Genomic DNA, 19618 nt, shown 5'->3' with positions numbered 1-19618 from the left:
TTGCAGCTCATTCCACTAGAGCTGTGGCTTCCACTTGGGCCTTTAAGAATGAGGCCTATGTTGAACAGATTTGCAAGGCTGCAACTTGGTCTTCGCTTCATACTTTTTCCAAATTTTACAAATTTGACACTTTTGCTTCCTCTGAGGCTATTTTTGGGAGAAAGGTTCTTCAGGCAGTGGTTCCTTCTGTATAAAGAGCCTGCCTATCCCTCCCGTCATCCGTGTACTTTTGCTTTGGTATTGGTATCCCACAAGTAATGATGACCCGTGGACTGATCACACTTTACAGAAGAAAACATAATTTATGCTTACCTGATAAATTCCTTTCTTCTGTAGTGTGATCAGTCCACGGCCCGCCCTGTTTTTTAAGGCAGGTAAATATTTTTTAAATTATACTCCAGTCACCACTACACCCTTGGCTTCTCCTTTCTCGTTGGTCCTTGGTCGAATGACTGGAGGTGACGTAGAGGGGAGGAGCTATATAGCAACTCTGCTGGGTGAATCCTCTTGCACTTCCTGTAGGGGAGCAGTTAATATCCCACAAGTAATGATGACCCGTGGACTGATCACACTACAGAAGAAAGGAATTTATCAGGTAAGCATAAATTATGTTTTTGTGATTCAGACAGAGCATACAATTTTAAAAAAGTTTCCAATTTACTTCTTTTATCAAATTTGCCTTGTTCCCATGATATTCTGTGTTGATGAGATACCTAAGTAGGCACCTGGAGCACTGCATGACAGGATATAGTGCTGCCCTCTAGTGCTCTGGCAAATGGTTAATTCTTGTTTATAAAAAGAAATTCCTGAGGAGGAAAAACCTAAGAGGATGCGCTTGGAAGACAGTTTATCAAAGTAGGACCTAACACTTTATGATTGGGTTTGTACCCGTATGCATAAATAAATATAAACAGCACAGCGTTTGGTATGTGTGAAAAATTAATAATAATGACGAAAATAAATTGTGAGTAAAAACAAGTGCTCAGGACAATTTGTGTATAATATTAGTGATACATTGAAATAATCAGATATCACAGATAAACAATGATATTTGTGGCGATGAGTAAAATATATAAAAAGTACTTATCAATGTCCCAAAAAATGCTGTGATGTAAAAAATAAGTGTCCAATCCTAATATGTGAACGGTGATGTGTTCAGGTGTTTGGCGTGCTTCTCTTGTGTCCCGCGGTGCGATGGGTCAGGGTGTCTAGAATGGAAGATAAACAAGGGGCGCCAACATAGTGTGAATCGTTAAAACAACAAATATAAAAGTGATGTGCAAAAAACTACTCACAAGGAAAGTGGCACCTTAAATGAATAAGGTGCAATAAAGCAGGCTGACATTCAAATTCCAGCAGTCAGTACGCTGGAGGTCTCACCCAGAGGACCTGTGGAATCCAGATAGGCGTCTAGAAAGTAGCACCCACGTTTTTTAGGGCCAATGGCCGGACCAGGTGAGCTGCAAGCTGATAGGTGTTCTCCTGCTGCACTCACGCCACCGAGACTTTTCTCCAAAACTGACAGTGTCAGTGTATGAAAGGTTCCGTGGTAAAAGTCCTGCTTCAAAAACAAGTGGATCGTGGAAAGAAGCAAAAATACTGGGTCCTGGTATAAAACAAACAGTATTTATTTTGCAACGCGTTTCTCAGTCTATTCCAGACCGTTTCATCAGTTAGGTCCTACTTTGATAACCTGTCTTTTACCACGGAACCTTTCATACACTGACACTGTCAGTTTTGGAGAAAAGTCTCGGTGGCGTGAGTGCAGCAGGAGAACACCTATCAGCTTGCAGCTCACCTGGTCCGGCCATTGGCCCTAAAAAATGTGGGTGCTACTTTCTAGACGCCTATCTGGATTCCACAGGTCCTCTGGGTGAGACCTCCAGCGTACTGACTGCTGGAATTTGAATGTCAGCCTGCTTTATTGCACCTTATTCATTTAAGGTGCCACTTTCCTTGTGAGTAGTTTTTTGCACATCACTTTTATATTTGTTGTTTTAACGATTCACACTATGTTGGCGCCCCTTGTTTATCTTCAATTCTTGTTTATAGTGTTCCAGAAATGGGCCGGCGCCTAAGCATATGTCCCTGTTTTTCAACAAAAGATACCAAGAGAACGAAGATAAATTGGAAATAAAAGTTCATCAGAAAGCTGTTTAAAACCGCAGCTGTTTCTGAAACTTGAAAGAAAAAATTTGGGTTTCAAAACCCTTTAAGGCCTTTATTTATTAAAAAAGTTTGCTGTGCCTTTAAAGTAGTGTATCAGTACAGTTATTTTGTGTGGTACCTTAATTATTAATTACGTTCCAAATAAATTAGTTTAAATCTTCCCCATCTGCCAGCTTCCAGCACAAGCTGTGTTGGCATTTATAATGTTATCATTTTGATTTGTAGCCAGCTTTTATGCCTAATAGAAGGCAAATGCCCACCCTAAAAGTTATTTTACCGTATGATCACGGAGCAGATTCTAGCCATGCATGATAATGTTTACTATAAAATAAAAATCCAACAAGCACATTTAAGATTTTAAACTTAGAAAAATACATTTTGTAGTAAAAAAAAAAAGCGCCCTAGTAATGTTTTATAGAGCCATTGTTCAGATTGCACTTAATAACTGCACTTCAAAGGTTAAAAACCCCTTGAGTGCTAACGACGGCTCTGAACTGTCGCAGTTTCCCACTCTGGTGTTGACAGCTCAGAGCCGTCACTAACACTCTACCAACTTGAGGGAGATCTGGGGGCTCCCAACCGCTCCTACCCCGGCGATTGTGCCTGCATAGTGACAGGCATCGCCTGGGCTTCATGTTATGCGTGATGACGTCACCGCACAACTTTATACTTAACAATGTTAGGTATAGGAGCAGGGGGCATGTTGCTTAGAAGCCTGTATCTCAGGCATCTAAGCAGCTACAGACCCCCAAGACCACCATTGGAAAGGTAATCGCCTAACCATTCCAACAGTGTAAGTCTTGGGGACCTGGGGGGAAAAAAAAGTTAACAAAGCTTGGCACCCAGGTGGGAAAGTGCTTAGCACTCAAAGGGTTAAACTGTAAGTACCTACCTTTTTAAATGTTTTTTTTTTTTTTACAATATGCTTGTTTATATTATATGCACAGATCTCTTTGGCCTAGACTAACGTACACGCTTGTTGAAGTTCTCAGATGTTGCTTCTCTAAACGTAAAGAATATAAGTACCTTTTGTTAACTCTTTATGTCATTCACTCACCTACTTATACGGTTTCTTGCTGCCAATCATGTAAATGTGCTTCTTTTCAAATTTTGCGACTATGTAGTTTTAAAAGAATACTTATTATTTAGTGGTGTTGCACTTTTAGCAGTATCATGTTTTTCATATGACACTTTCTTTAAATGAAATGCAAATAATTGAATTATACACCATTGTATTTTTCAGGCTCGACTATTCAACGAAACGCCCATCAATCCGAGAAGATGTCTTCATATATTAACCAAAATTCTGTACCTCCTGAACCAGGTTAGACAAAGATTTATCTGTACACCAGCATGTGGTTGGGTTACAAAACACATTATAACAAGGGCAGGTCGTGTCTTTGCATTTGCTATTGAAATTTTGCAAAATTAAAATGCTTATCAAATGATGTCATTAAAATGTTGCCACATTTTGTTTTATGTATAAAGTAGTGCAGGCTTTAAATGTTGTGCATTATGCATGTGACACATAATAGCCAGAATTAAACTTTCAATGTTCGCATAGAGCATGTACATTTTAAGAGACTTTTCAGTTTCCTTCTGTTATAGGTAGGCTCAGGAGCAGCAATGCACTACTGGGAGCTAGCTGGTTATTGGTGACTACAATCATATGTCTCTTGTCATTCGCTCAGACGTTTCCAGTAGTGCATTGCTGCGCTAGAGCTGACTTTAAATGTTAAATGTTTATGCCCATTTTAATATTGCATTTGTAATGTAGCATTGTTTTGATACACAGCATTGTTTTGCTGACTTTTCTATAGATGCCCATATGACATTAATCAGACCCCATCTCATATATTTGAATATTGCAAATCATTGCTTTTGAAGATTCTTTATGAGCTGAGAATTGGAACTATATGTGTTGTATGCACGTGATACACAAAAATGATAAATTCACCTTTTGTCAATGTCACATATTTATTATAAGTTAGCCTAAAGGTGGAAATATCCTTGGAGACACCTACAGTTTTACAAACAAAGCTTTTAAAGGGATAGTAAACAGCAAAAATGTTATTGTTTAAAAATACAGATAATCCTTTAAATTACCATTCCCCAGTTTTGCACAACCAACACTGTTATATTAATATATTGTACTTTTTACCTCTGTAATTACCTTGTATCTAAGCTTCTGCTGAATGCCCCCTTATCTCAGATCTTATGACAGACTTGCATTTCAGGCAATTAGTGCCGACTCTTAAATAACTCCATGTGCATGAGCACAGTGTTATTAAATATTAAACGCATGAACTAATGCCCTCTAGCTGTGAATAACTGTTAAATACATTCAGATAATAGGCGGCCTTCAAGGGCTTAGAAATGAGTATATGAGTCTACCTAGGTTTAGCTTTCAACAAAGAATACCAAGAGAACAAAGAAAATTTGATGATAAAAGTAAATTAGAAAGTTGTTTAAAAAGACACGCCCTATCTGAATCATGACAGTTTACTTTAAACTATACTATCCCAAGTTAATTTGTTTGAGCACGTTTTTTTCTGACACTTTAACTGTTACTAGCTTGTTGATAAAAGGACATAAAACCCAAAGATTTTATTTCATGATTCAGATGGAGTATTTCATTTAAAATAAAAACTTTCCAATTTACTTCTATAATCAAAATGTCTTTGTTTATGTCTATTGTTATTCTTTGTTAAAAAGCATGATGATAAGCTCGAGAGCTTCTGCATGTCTGCACACTATATGGCAGCAGTTTTGCAAGAATGTTATACGTGAGCATGAGCAATAGATGGCACCACTTTTTCCTGCTCTTTAACAAAGAATAGCATGAGAATGAAGCAACGTTAATAATAAAAGTAAATTGGAAACTTGATTAAAATTGTATGCTCTGTCTGAAAGATGAAAGAGAAAAAAATGCGTTCCATGTCCCTTTAGACAAAAAATTGTTAAAGCATTGTGGGAAAGAAGAATTTTTAATCTGCAGATATTTGTGAAAAATACACATACATGGTAACACACATATCTGGATGGCAATCTAGAAAGCGCTCAGATGCTTAAGTGCAAATTTATGGATGGGTATAAAATAAGATGGAAAATGAGTAATATAAAATTCTAATAATATAAAATCAAATGATGGGATTCTTTATTCCTTAACCAATACAGAAGATTAACCACACAGGAAATTTAGGTGCAAAGATTCCCTCAATAAATTACTATATTTAAAGGGACACTGTACCCAAAAATTTTATTTCGTGATTCAGATTGAGCATGACATTTTAAGCAACTTTCTAATTTACACCTATTATCAAATTTTCTTCATTCTCTTGGTATCTTTATTTGAAATGCAAGAATGTAAGTTTAGATGCCGGCCCATTTTTGGTGAACAACCTGGGTTGTCCTTGCTGATTGGTTGATAAATTCATCCACCAATAAAAAAGTGCTGTCCAGAGTCTGAACCAAAAAAAGCTTAGATGCCTTCTTTTTCAAATAATGATAGCAAGAGAACGAAGAAAAATTGATAATAGGAGTAAATTAGAAAGTTGCTTAAAATTGCATGCTCTTTCTGAATTACAAAAGAAAAAAATTGGGTTCAGTGTCCCTTTAAGTGTCCAAAATTAAACCAATTGATGCAATTTTAGAGACTCAAAATCCTAAGAACAATTATGAAAGTATATATAGCTTAAAAAACACTGCTCATGGAATATATATTCACTTAAGGCTAGGAAGGTACCTGCAGCAATGAAATATGATATCTTCAATGACAAATTTAATGAACATAAAACATCACATAAAAAGTCACAGGATCTCATTATACATTTGACACAAAAGAAAACATAAAAAAAAATAATACATAAGTCACGATTGATCTCATTCTACATATAACACAAAAGGAAAAAAATAATAAATAATGCATAAAAAACAGATAAGGTCGACCTTCGTACAAAAAATAAGAGGTTATATGAAATGTGCTATAAAGTTCATTGGTTCCAAACGGAACGTGTATGTCCCAAATTCAGGTTCCCTCAGAATACCGCACCCCGGTTCTGTTAATAGGAAAGGAAACTCCTTTAGTGCAATACCAAAAGCCGCCAAAAAAGGTGTATATCCGTACTTACAGATTAGACAAAATTAGTCGGCTCAGCAAAGGTTCTGTGGTTTATCTTAACAGTGTAATTTCTCTGAAGCATCAGCCTGGTTACAGAACTCTGCTTCTGTCCTGAAGCGGTTGTCCTTCAATTGTAACAGTCTGTGTTAACAAGCTGCCAGAGTCGCACTACGTTAATGAACAAACTCAATGGCTAAAAGGTATCTCAAGCCGTCCGATCGTAAAATACAAATACAGACCCCAGATTAAGGCTGCTATAGCTGATACCACGCCAAACACAAGTTGATTACAGCAGGTTTGCTCCACTACGGAACCATATGAACAATGAGCAAAGCGTTTCAGTAAAATCTTTGTCTGTTTTGTAGGGTATTTGGGAGATCCCTATCCTTTTTAGAGAGCTTGTGTATTTTGTTTCTGGCGCTGGTCATATATTTTTGGTTTTAACCCACACACAAACTATATATAAACAAATATACTCCCTTAATGTAACCTTTATCCGTATTGTTCTTCATCTGACACCAATGTACAGAATCCTTCAGTATATTTAGTTTCTGGAGACGTGATGTAAATGGTTCTATAAGTAAGAAAATTCATGATCTATGAACAGTTTGGTGTCAGTGAGACCAGGGTCTGTTAACTTTTGTTAAAGGGACAGTCTAGTCAGAATTAAACTTTCATGATTCAGATAAGGCATGCCATTTTAAACAACTTTCCAATTTACTTTTATCATCAAATTTGCTTTGTTCTATTGGTATTCTTCTTTGTTGAAAGCTAAACCTAGGTAGACTCCTGTGCTAATTTCTAAGCCCTTGAAGGCCGCCTCTTATCTGAATGCATTTGACAGTTTTTCACAGTTACACAGTGCTAGTTTATGTGGGCCATGTAGATAACACTGTGCTCACTCCTGTGGAGTTATTTATTAGTCAGCACTGACTGGCTAAAATGCAAGTCTGTCAAATGAACTGAAATAAGGGCGTAGTTTGCAGAGGCTTAGATACAAGGTAATCACAAAGGTAAAAAGTATATTAATATAACAGTGTTGGTTATGCAAAACTGGGGAATGTGTAATAAAGGGATTATCTATCTTTTAAAACAAAAACAATCTGGAGTAGACTTTCCCTTTAAGATCTAACACATACAGAAATGGCAATCCCTGTTGATACAGAATTAGAAAAAGAATAGAAAATTAAGTAAGGTTGGAATATTTAGGAGCTCATAGCTCTTAAACTTTAACTTCTTTCTCCTAAATGCTTTTATAAAATATGAAAAATATTTATATTAAAGTGAATGTAAATTTTGATGATAAAGTGCCCGGTTTTTAAAAATTCAATTAAAAACAGGGGCACTTTAACTCCTAAAAATTTACATTTCACTCGTGTTGTGAAAATACCTTTTAATCTTGACAGCCGCTCCAACTTCCCCTGGTCGTCGCAAGCCATTTCTGACGTCCGAAATGATGGATCGGTCATCCTCCAATCACGTCTTCCCCACCGGGGGAATCCGTGTCTGTTTCAACGCCGTAATTGGAGGAAGCCGGATTCCTCATTTTAGACCCAGGAAGAGACTTTGCGATGAGCGGAGGAAGCTGGAGCGGCTGTTAAGATTAAAAGGTAAGTATTTTTTCACAACACGAGTGAAATGTAAATTTTGATGAATTAACGTGCCCCTATTTTTAATCGAAGTTTTAAAAAACGGGCACTTTAGCATCAAAATTTACATTCACTTTTATTTGTTCTCCCTCCTGGTCACCAGGGTTCTGTGCTGACTTATAGATTTACACATTTTGCCACTACTGCCATCTAGTGATGAAAAATATTCTTGTAAAAATGCTGCCATATGGCGCTCTAGACACGAGCACACTACCTACCTAGGTATTCTCTTCAACAAAGAATACGTGAGAATGAAGCAAATTTGATAAAAGTATTTTGGAAACTTATTAAAAGTTGTATGAATCATGAAAGAAAAAAATTTATTATGTTTAACGCGTGTAATACGCAAATGTTTTGCTGTATTTATGATTGTGTAAATAAAATATTGCTGTCCATCTGAGAGGAATCCACAGTCTCCTAAAATAAGTGTTGGTGGGGGAAAAACTATATAAACTGCTTTGCTTCAGTAATGCTGCATGTTTTTCTCACACAGGGTGAGCACTTTGGAACTATGGAAGCCACTGAAGCATTTTTTGCTATGACACGGTTATTCCAGTCAAATGATGTAAGTGATGTTTCATAAACTAGATAAGGGTTACAGTCTTCACAGAAAATGTTACCAGCCGGGTGTCATTATGAAGTAGCCCCCCGGGTGTCATTATGAAGTAGCCCCCCGGGTGACATTATGAAGTAGCCCCCCGGGTGACATTATGTAGTAGCTCCCAGGTGACACTTTGAAGTAGCCCCCGGGTGACATTTTGAAGTAGCCCCCAGGTGATATTATAAAGTAGCCCCCCCGGGTGACATTATGAAGTAGCCCCCCCGGGTGACATTATGAAGTAGCCCCCCGGGTGACATTATGAAGTAGCCCCCCCGGGTGACATTATGAAGTAGCCCCCCCGGGTGACATTATGAAGTAGCCGGATGATATTTACTAATATTATATCATTGTCTGCTATCCAAAGCACAAATTAATGGCATACTTTAACATAAATGTTCATTATGTTCATCTGCTGACATTCCTGCAGGTGAGGGTTATAGTTCGTCTGCTGACATTCCTGCAGGTTAGGTTTAGAGTTCATCTGCTGACATTCCTGCAGATCAGGGTTATAGTTCATCTGCTGACATTCCTGCAGGTGAGGGTTATATGTAATCAGGTGACATTCCTGCAGGTGAGGGTTATAGTTCATCAGGTGACATTCCTGCAGGTGAGGTAATAGTTCATCTGGTGACATTCCTGCAGGTGAGGGTTATAGTTCATCAGGTGACATTCCTGCAGGTGAGGGTTATAGTTCATCAGGTGACATTCCTGCAGGGGAGGTAATAGTTCATCTGGTGACATTCCTGCAGGTGAGGGTTATAGGTAATCAGGTGACATTCTTGCAGGTGAGGGTTATAGTTCATCTGGTGACATTCCTGCAGGTGAGGGTTATAGGTCATCTGGGGGCATTCCTGCAGGTGAGGGTTATAGGTCATCTGGTAGCATTCCTGCAGGTGAGGGTTATAGTTCATCTGGTGACATTCCTGCAGGTGAGGGTTATAGTTCATCTGGTAGCATTCCTGCAGGGGAGGGTTATAGGTTATCTGAGGTCAGTCCTGTAGGTGAGAATTATAGTTCCTCTGGTGACATTCCTGCAGGTGAGGGTTATAGGTCTTCAGGTGACATTCCTGCAGGTGAGGGCTATAGTTCCTCTGGTGACATTCCTGCAGGTGAGGGTTATAGGTCATCTGGTGACATTCCTGCAGGTGAGGGTTATAGGTCATCTGGTGACATTCCTGCAGGTGAGGGTTATAGGTCATCTGGTGACATTCCTGCAGGTGAGGGTTATAGGTCATCTGGTGACATTCCTGCAGGTGAGGGTTATAGGTCATCTGGTGACATTCCTGCAGGTGAGGGTTATAGGTCATCTGGTGACATTCCTGCAGGGGAGGGTTATAGTTCATCTGGTGTCATTCCTGCAGGTGAGTGTTATAGTTAATCTGGTGACATTCCTGCAGGTGAAGTAATAGTTCATCTGGTAGCATTCCTGCAGGTGAGGGTTATAGTTCATCTGGTGACATTCCTGCAGGTGAGGTAATAGTTCATCTGGTAGCATTCCTGCAGGTGAGGGTTATAGTTCATCTGGTGACATTCCTGCAGGTGAGGGTTATAGTTCATCTGGTGACATTCCTGCAAGTGAGGGTTATAGTTCATCTGGTGACATTCCTGCAGGTGAGGGTTATAGTTCATCTGGTGACATTCCTGCAGGTGAGGGTTATAGTTCATCTGGTGGCATTCCTGCAGGTGAGGTTATAGTTCACCTGGTAGCATTCCTGCAGGTGAGGGTTATAGGTCATCTGTGGGCATTCCTGCAGGTGAGGGTTATAGGTCATCTGGTGACATTCCTGCAGGTGAGGGTTATAGTTCATCAGATGACCTATAACCCTCACCTACAGGAATGTCACCTGATGAACTATAACCCTCCCCTGCAGGAATGTCACCAGATGAACTATAACCCTCACCTGCAGGAATGTCACCAGATGACCTATAACCCTCACCTGCAGGAATGTCACCAGATGACCTATAACCCTCACCTGCAGGAATGTCACCAGATTACCTATAACCCTCACCTGCAGGAATGTCACCTGATGAACTATAACCCTCACCTGCAGGAATGTCACCTGATGAACTATAACCCTCAACTGAAGGAATGCCACCAGATGAACTATAACCCTCACCTGCAGGAATGTCACCAGATGAACATTGACATTCCTGCAGGGGAGGGTTATAGTTCACATATACAAAGTGTCAAGCCATAGGGGAGCGCAACATCTTCCTTACCTCCTCCTCCGTGTGTGTTCTGGCAGCACAATGGAGAGTGGGCGGGAAGTCACTCCCAATAGGTCCGGAACCCAATGACGGCGTCTCCAGCAAACGTGCCTGCTATACACGTCAAACAAGGAAATATACTGTATATCCAAAGATAGCAGAGACGCACTGACAGGGAACGGCAGCGTAGAAATACAATCCAATCTTTATTATAGAAAAGGGTAAAACCAAGTCATACGGTCAGTGATAAAAACATCAATCCAACAGGTGTGTGAACAGGAGCTTCACGCAGACGCGTTTCGTGCAGTTGCGCACTTGATCACTGCATACCTGGGCTCCTGTTCAGACACCTCTATATACCAAACTGATTACCTTGATAATGATCACACCTGTTGTAGAAAGAACATTATTTACTATGGCCTAGATTTGGAGTTTGGCGGTAGCCGTGAAAACCAGCGTTAGAGGCTCCTAACGCTGGTTTTAGGCTACCTCCGGTATTTGGAGTCACTCAAAAAAGGGTCTAACGCTCACTTTTCAGCCGCGACTTTTCCATACCACAGATCCCCTTACGTCAATTGCGTATCCTATCTTTTCAATGGGATTTTTCTAACTCCGGTATTTAGAGTCGTGTCTGAAGTGAGCGTTAGAATTCTAACGACAAAACTCCAGCCGCAGAAAAAAGTCAGTAGTTAAGAGCTTTCTGGGCTAACGCCGGTTTCTAAAGCTCTTAACTACTGTACTCTAAAGTACACTAACACCCATAAACTACCTATGTACCCCTAAACCGAGGTCCCCCCACATCGCTGCCACTCAATTTAATTTTTTTAACCCCTAATCTGCCGACCGCCACCTACGTTATCCTTATGTACCCCTAATCTGCTGCCCCTGACACCGCCGACCCCTATATTATATTTATTAACCCCTAACCTGCCCCCCACAACGTCGCAGCCAGCTACCTACAATAATTAACCCCTAATCTGCCGACCGCAAAGAGCCGCCACCTACATTCTAGCTATGTACCCCTAATCTGCTGCCCCTAACACCGCCGACCCCAATATTATATTTATTAACCCCTAATCTGCCCCCCATAACGTCGCCTCCACCTGCCTACACTTATTAACCCCTAATCTGCCGAGTGGACCGCACCGCTATCATAATAAAGTTATTAACCCCTAATCCACCTCACTAACCCTATAATAAATAGTATTAACCCCTAATCTGCCCATCCTTAACATCGCCGACACCTAACTTCAAACATTAACCCCTAATCTGCCGACTGGAGCTCACCGCTATTCTAATAAATGTATTAACCCCTAAAGCTAAGTCTAACCCTAACACTTAACACCCCCCTAACTTAAATATAATTTAAATCTAACGAAATAAATTAACTATTATTAAATAAATTATTCCTATTTAAAGCTAAATACTTGCCTGTAAAATAAATCCTAATATAGCTACAATATAAATTATAATTATATTATAGCTATTTTAGGATTAATATTTATTTTACAGGTAACTTTGTAATTATTTTAACCAGGTACAATAGCTATTAAATACTTAAGAACTATTTAATAGTTACCTAGTTAAAATAATAACAAAATTACCTGTAAAATAAATCCTAACCTAAGTTACAATTAAACCTAACACTACACTATCATTAAATTAATTAAATAAAATATCTACAATTACCTACAATTAAACCTAACACTACACTATCAATACATTAATTAAATACAATATCTACAAATAACTACAATGAAATAAACTAACTAAAGTACAAAAAATAAAAAAGAACTAAGTTACAAAAAATAAAAAAATATTTACAAACAAGGAAAATCTTACAACAATTTTAAACTAATTACACCTACTCTAAGCCCCCTAATAAAATAACAAAGCCCCCCAAAATAAAAAATGCCCTACCCTATTCTAAATTACTAAAGTTCAAAGCTCTTTTACCTTACCATCCCTGAACAGGGCCCTTTGCGGGGCATGCCCCAAAGAATTCAGCTCTTTTGCCTGTCAACCCCCCCCCCAACATTACAACCCACCACCCACATACCCCTAATCTAACCCAAACCCCCCTTAAATAAACCTAACACTAAGCCCCTGAAGATCTTCCTACCTTGTCTTCACCTCACCGGGTATCACACCGATCCGTCCTGGCTCCGATATCTTCATCCAACCCAAGAGGGGTCTAGACATCCATCATCCGATGGCTGAAGAAGTCCAGAAGAGGGTCCAAAGTCTTCATCCTATCCGGGAAGAAGAGTAGATCCGGACCGGCAACCATCTTCTTCCAAGCGGCATCTTCTATCTTCATCCGATGAGGACCGGCTCCATCCTGAAGACCTCCACCGCGGACCCATCTTCATCCGGCGACGTCCAACTGAAGAATGACGGTTCCTTTAAGGGACGTCATCCAAGATGGCGTCCCTCGAATTCCGATTGGCTGATAGGATTCTATCAGCCAATCGGAATTAAGGTAAGAATATTCTGATTGGCTGATGGAATCAGCCAATCAGAATCAAGATCAATCCGATTGGCTGATCCAATCAGCCAATCAGATTGAGCTCGCATTCTATTGGCTGATCGGAACAGCCAATAGAATGCGAGCTCAATCTGATTGGCTGATTGGATCAGCCAATCGGATTGAACTTGAGGGGTCGGCGGTGTTAGGGGCAGCAGATTAGGGGTACATAGGGATAATGTAAGTAGCAGCGGTTTACGGAGCGGCAGATTAGGGGTTAATAATAATATGCAGGGGTCAGCAATAGCGGGGGCGGCAGAATAGGGGTTAATAAGTGTAAGGTTAGGGGTGTTTAGACTCGGGGTTCATGTTAGAGTGTTAGGTGCAGACGTAGGAAGTGTTTCCCCTTAGGAAACAATGGTGCTGCGTTAGGAGCTGAACGCGGCTTTTTTGCAGGTGTTAGGTTTTTTTCAGCTCAAACAGCCCCATTGTTTCCTATGGGGGAATCGTGCACAAGCACGTTTTTGAGGCTGGCCGCGTCCGTAAGCAACTCTGGTATCGAGAGTTGCAGTTGCGTTAAATATGCTCTACGCTCCTTTTTTGGAGCCTAACGCAGCCTTTATGTGGACTCTCAATACCAGAGTTATTTTTATGGTGCGGCCAGAAAAAAGCCAGCGTTAGCTACGCGGGTCCTTACCGACAAAACTCTAAATCTAGCCGTTAGTAAAGCAAAGCGAACCTTAGAAACAAATATACTTAAATGTAAGGCTTATATGTATTATAAACAAATTGGTTCTTAATGCTTAGATGAGTAGGATTTAAATAAAGGGAACGTGGCCAAGGAATCATCTACCTTTAAAATAGAGACTCAGTGAATCCTAATGAAGAAAGCCTTATTCAGGTTATGTACTATTAGAAAGAATAGAAGAGAGAGCCTCAACTGTCAAGACAAGGGGAAAACAAAGCATTACAGGGATATAGTTCATCTGGTGACATTCCTGCAGGTGAGGGTTATAGTTCATCAGGTGGCATTCCTGCAGGTGAGGGTTATAGGTCATCTGTGGGCATTCCTGCAGGTGAGGGTTATAGGTCATCTGGTGACATTCCTGCAGGTGAGGGTTATAGTTCATCGGGTGACATTCCTGTAGGTGAGGGTTATAGGTCATCTGGTGACATTCCTGCAGGGGAGGGTTATAGTTCATCAGGTGACATTCCTGTAGGTGAGGGTTATAGTTCATCAGGTGACATTCCTGCAGGTGAGGGTTATAGGTCATCTGTGGGCATTCCTGCAGGTGAGGGTTATAGGTCATCTGGTGACATTCCTGCAGGTGAGGGTTATAGGTCATCTGGTGACATTCCTGCAGGGAGGGTTATAGTTCATCGGGGGGGCATTCCTGCAGGGGAGGGTTATAGTTCATCGGGGGGGCATTCCTGCAGGTGAGGGTTATAGTTCATCGGGGGGCATTCCTGCAGGTGAGGGTTATAGTTCATCGGGGGGGGCATTGCTGCAGGTGAGGGTTATAGTTCATCGGGGGGCATTCCTGCAGGTGAGGGTTATAGTTCATCAGGGAGCATTCCTGCAGGTGAGGGTTATAGTTCATCGGGGTGCATTCCTGCAGGTGAGGGTTATAGGTCATCTGGGGGGCATTCCTGCAGGTGAGGGTTATAGGTCATCTGGGGGGCATTCCTGCAGGTGAGGGTTATAGGTCATCTGGGGGCATTCCTGCAAGTGAGGGTTATAGGTCATCTTGGGGCATTCCTGCAAGTGAGGGTTATAGTTCATCTGGTGACATTCCTGCTGGTGAGGGTTATAGGTCATCTGGTGACATTCCTGCAGGTGAGGGTTATAGTTCATCTGGGGGCAGTCCTGCTGGTGAGGTAATAGTTCCTCTAGTGACATTCCTGCAGTTGAGGGTTATAATAGTACCTCGGGTAGCATACTATACAGTGTAGTGTGTCAGAGTGTTATCTTGTCTTTATTAGTATGGTCTGTTTGCTTATATAGGATAAATGTTCTTTACTCTTTCAGCAAACTCTTCGGCGAATGTGTTACCTCACCATCAAGGAAATGGCTAATATCTCTGAGGATGTGATTATTGTCACCAGCAGGTAACTATGAGTTACTTTATTTGTGTATCCTTATGCTCTGTCATTATTTGCTTTCTACTGCTTGGATATGATCTTAACTCTTAGTCTAGTAACTATGTAATCGATAAACATAAAATGTTTTCCAGAACCTTTTAATGTTACTTAGATTATATAAAGACAGACGTTTTATGTTAAACAGACATAAGTGCTAAAAGAAAATGCTGAAATTGGTTAGTGCATTTTATTATTGTATTATTTCTTGCATGTAACTTCTACAAATAAGGTTAAATGCATAGTTAAAGCCAGCTCCAGAGCAGCAGTGCACTACTGGGAGCTAGATAAACACATCTGTTAAGCCAACGTCAAAAAGCATCAAGTGAAAAAGTGGCCGAGCAAGCCACAACCATGCATTTAAGTTTTAAAAACGGCAGCACACTAAAGGAGCCCAAGAAAAAAGAAAATATAACTTTTATTCATCCATTAAAATTTTAACATCTAGACATTAAAACCCTTACAGGTTTTGTGCCGATAGCAGGAACTTAATCCTAAGATTTTTTCTTTTTAAAGACACAATGAGTCCACGGATTTCATCCTTGTGGGATATTCACCTCCTGGTCAGCAGGAGGAGGCAAAGAGCACCACAGCAGAGCTGCTATAAATAGCTCCTTCCTTCCCTCCCACTCCAGTCATTCTCTTTGCATGCGTTAGTGATGGGAAGAGGTAAAGTGAGGTGTTAGAAAAGATTCTTCAATCAAGAGTTTATTATTTTTAAACTAGTGCCAGAGAGTGCTACTTTGTTCTAGGGTGTAGCCGTAGTTCATATCAGTCTCTACAATAGAGCTTTTGGTGGCTTTAGAGCAATGGGAACTTGTGGGACATAATTCTCACTGTGCCTCCCATGATTTCTTGCTGCCCTTATCCTTTAGTCTGAGGTTTTTTAGTCACTCAGCATTCTTTTTCCTCAGGGCTATGTGAGGGACAGGACCTCTCAAACCTGAGAGCTGCCATTGCTACCAGGCAGAAGACAAGGTAAGTGCTACCTTATTTCTGGGATAAGGACTCAGAGATCTTACATAAATAAAAGCAAATTTGTTACATAAGGGGCTCCTTTTATTTTAAGGGTACTTCGTTCTTTTTCTTGAAGGAAAGATTTTTGGCAGCATACAGGGCACTGGGGCTGGAGAAAGGCTTTTTTTTTTTTTTTTTTTAAATATGAGACTTAAAATTGGCTCCTGTGGTTTCCCTATATGGATTAGGCCACGCCCACGACGGGCTGTCTTTCTGGCTTGGTTATGGCGCCATTAATAGCGATACTGTCCCAGGCTCTCTGCGCAGTTTCTATTTGGTCTGTTCTGGAGTCGCATATGAGTTGTGCGATTCCAGTACGGACTAGTAGTGAATAATTTATCAAATATTTTGCCAGCAAGTGGTTCCGGTGCTTCTTTGAAGGGATCGTTGTCTTTATAATCCTAGTGGCACTACAGAAGGTAGGAGCACTTCAGCAGGTGCTGAGGTGTACTAGTTTATTTTTTGGGGACAAATTTAAACGTTTTTTACTGTGCAACAGATCGTTATTTATGCTTTTGCTGCATAAAAGGAGAAAGGAACCGTTTAAAATTTAAAGAGACAGTAACATTTTTTCTCAAAAATAAGTATTTTAATTTATCTGCTAATTTTCATTGCTTATTGGATTTTTATGTGCAAGTATTGACCAAGGTGACTTGCAAGATGTCACCTGTGTTTTTTATGCTTTGTTGCTAATGTGGAACCACCAATCCCTTCATGTATCACAAAGGACTGTAAGCTATAGGGATACAAATTCTGAGCCTGTCTCATCTAATGCAGATGTTGTCCAGGAATCTAATGTTGAAGGTCAATTTATGCCGCAGCTTTCTCCCCAAGCGTCCCAAAATGTACCACCCTCACAAACAGTGCCCTACGGTTCTGCTATAGTCCCTGCAGGGATTTGTTTACAAGACATAGCTTCTCTTATGTAAGAGAAAGATCAGAGATTCAGTAAGTGAGATATCGTATGCCACTGTTGCAATATCAGACGTGTGCCCTCTCAATAACCTGAAGAGGAGGGTGCTGTTGTGGCTTCTGAGGGAGAGAGTTCAGAATCAGAGGGTTTATTACCTCTGACAGACTCGGAGGTGGTATCTTTCAGATTTAAATTAGAGCACCTTCGTCTACTGCTTAGGGAGGTTTTAATTACTTTAGACGACAGTGACTCCACATTTGTTATTGTTCCCCAACAGTCTAGTAAACTAGATAGATATTTTGAGGTTCCTTCCTATACAGATGTATTTCCAGTCCCTAAAAGAGCTACTGAAATCATTACTAAGGAGTGGGACAACCGGGTATCCCCTTCTCTCTCTCTCTCCTATTTTTAAGAAAATATTTGCTATAGCCGACACTGTTAAGGAGGCTTGGTAAACAGTTCCTAAGGTAGAACGAACAGTTTCTACCCTTGCTAAAATAACTACTATTCCTGTAGAAGATAGTTGTGTTTTCAAAGACCCCATGGATTAAAAATTAGAGGGGTTAGTCGAAAAAAAATATGTACATCAGGGTCTGCAGTGGCAGCCGGCTGTGTGTATTGGCACTGTTAGTAGTGCGGCGGTATATTGGTTTGATGCGCTATCTGAGGCACTCAGGACTGAGATTTCTCTGGATGAGATCCAAGATAGGATAAAGGCTCTTAAACTTGCAAATGCCTTTATTTCGGATGCTTCCCTTCAAGTTATCAAATTGGGAGCGAAGATATCGAGTTTTTCTGTCTTGGCCCGCAGAGCTTTATGGTTAAAACCTTGGTCTGCGGATGTGTCTTCTAAGTCTAAGCTTCTAGCCATTCCATATAAGGGGAAATCTATATAAATAAAAAGAGAGAAGCGCTCAACCTGGAAATGAACAATAGCATAATAGCTTGTTCTATGGCTATTTACCACCCAAGAAGCAGCCTCTTTTTGCTCAACATGTGCCTTTCACAGAGAAAAACTTTCCTGAAGCATATCAGTCTGATCCTGACTTCACAGTACAGTCCAGCCCCGAAATACCAGGCAATCCTTCTCTGAACGAGAGAAACAGCAAAACCCCAGACGTACGTTTCGGCCTATTGTGGGCCTCGTCAGTGAGGTGCAGCCATATCCCTCTAGGCACACTGAGCAACGGGTCCACGTCTGGATTCCCGCCTCACACTTAGGGAGACTTCCCAAAATGTCATAATTTGCATAAATAAAAAGAGAGAAGCGCTCAACCTGGAAACGAACAATAGCATAATAGCTTGTTCTATGGCTATTTACCACCCAAGAAGCAGCCTCTTTTTGCTCAACATGTGCCTTTCACAGAGAAAAACTTTCCTGAAGCATATCAGTCTGATCCTGACTTCACAGTCCAGCCCCGAAATACCAGGCAATCCTTCTCTGAACGAGAGAAACAGCAAAACCCCAGACGTACGTTTCGGCCTATTGTGGGCCTCGTCAGTGAGGTGCAGCCATATCCCTCTAGGCACACTGAGCAACGGGTCCACGTCTGGATTCCCGCATCACACTTAGGGAGACTTCCCTAAATGTCATAATTTGCATAAATAAAAAGAGAGAAGCGCTCAACCTGGAAACGAACAATAGCATAATAGCTTGTTCTATGGCTATTTACCACCCAAGAAGCAGCCTCTTTTTGCTCAACATGTGCCTTTCACAGAGAAAAACTTTCCTGAAGCATATCAGTCTGATCCTGACTTCACAGTACAGTCCAGCCCCGAAATACCAGGCAATCCTTCTCTGAACGAGAGAAACAGCAAAACCCCAGACGTACGTTTCGGCCTATTGTGGGCCTCGTCAGTGAGGTGCAGCCATATCCCTCTAGGCACACTGAGCAACGGGTCCACGTCTGGATTCCCGCATCACACTTAGGGAGACTTCCCAAAATGTCATAATTTGCATAAATAAAAAGAGAGAAGCGCTCAACCTGGAAACGAACAATAGCATAATAGCTTGTTCTATGGCTATTTACCACCCAAGAAGCAGCCTCTTTTTGCTCAACATGTGCCTTTCACAGAGAAAAACTTTCCTGAAGCATATCAGTCTGATCCTGACTTCACAGTACAGTCCAGCCCCGAAATACCAGGCAATCCTTCTCTGAACGAGAGAAACAGCAAAACCCCAGACGTACGTTTCGGCCTATTGTGGGCCTCGTCAGTGAGGTGCAGCCATATCCCTCTAGGCACACTGAGCAACGGGTCCACTTCTGGATTCCCGCATCACACTTAGGGAGACTTCCCAAAATGTCATAATTTGCATAAATAAAAAGAGAGAAGC

At 40.8% G+C, this 19618-nt stretch overlaps 1 protein-coding gene across 1 annotated transcript in view; it reads left to right on the top strand.

The window, feature by feature from the left end:
• COPG2 (COPI coat complex subunit gamma 2) overlaps positions 1-19618 on the top strand; it is a 205231-nt gene that overhangs the window by 26022 nt on the left and 159591 nt on the right. Inside the window, exons 3-5 of the mRNA XM_053716386.1 lie at positions 3413-3493; positions 8432-8503; positions 15244-15323. Of these exons, the coding sequence (XP_053572361.1) occupies positions 3413-3493; positions 8432-8503; positions 15244-15323 (233 nt within the window). The remainder of the gene's footprint in view (positions 1-3412; positions 3494-8431; positions 8504-15243; positions 15324-19618) is intronic.

Source organism: Bombina bombina, chromosome 6 (genome assembly GCF_027579735.1).
Source record: "Bombina bombina isolate aBomBom1 chromosome 6, aBomBom1.pri, whole genome shotgun sequence".
In the NCBI taxonomy this organism is placed as follows: domain Eukaryota; kingdom Metazoa; phylum Chordata; class Amphibia; order Anura; family Bombinatoridae; genus Bombina; species Bombina bombina.
This window is presented reverse-complemented; position numbering and strand designations above follow the sequence as displayed.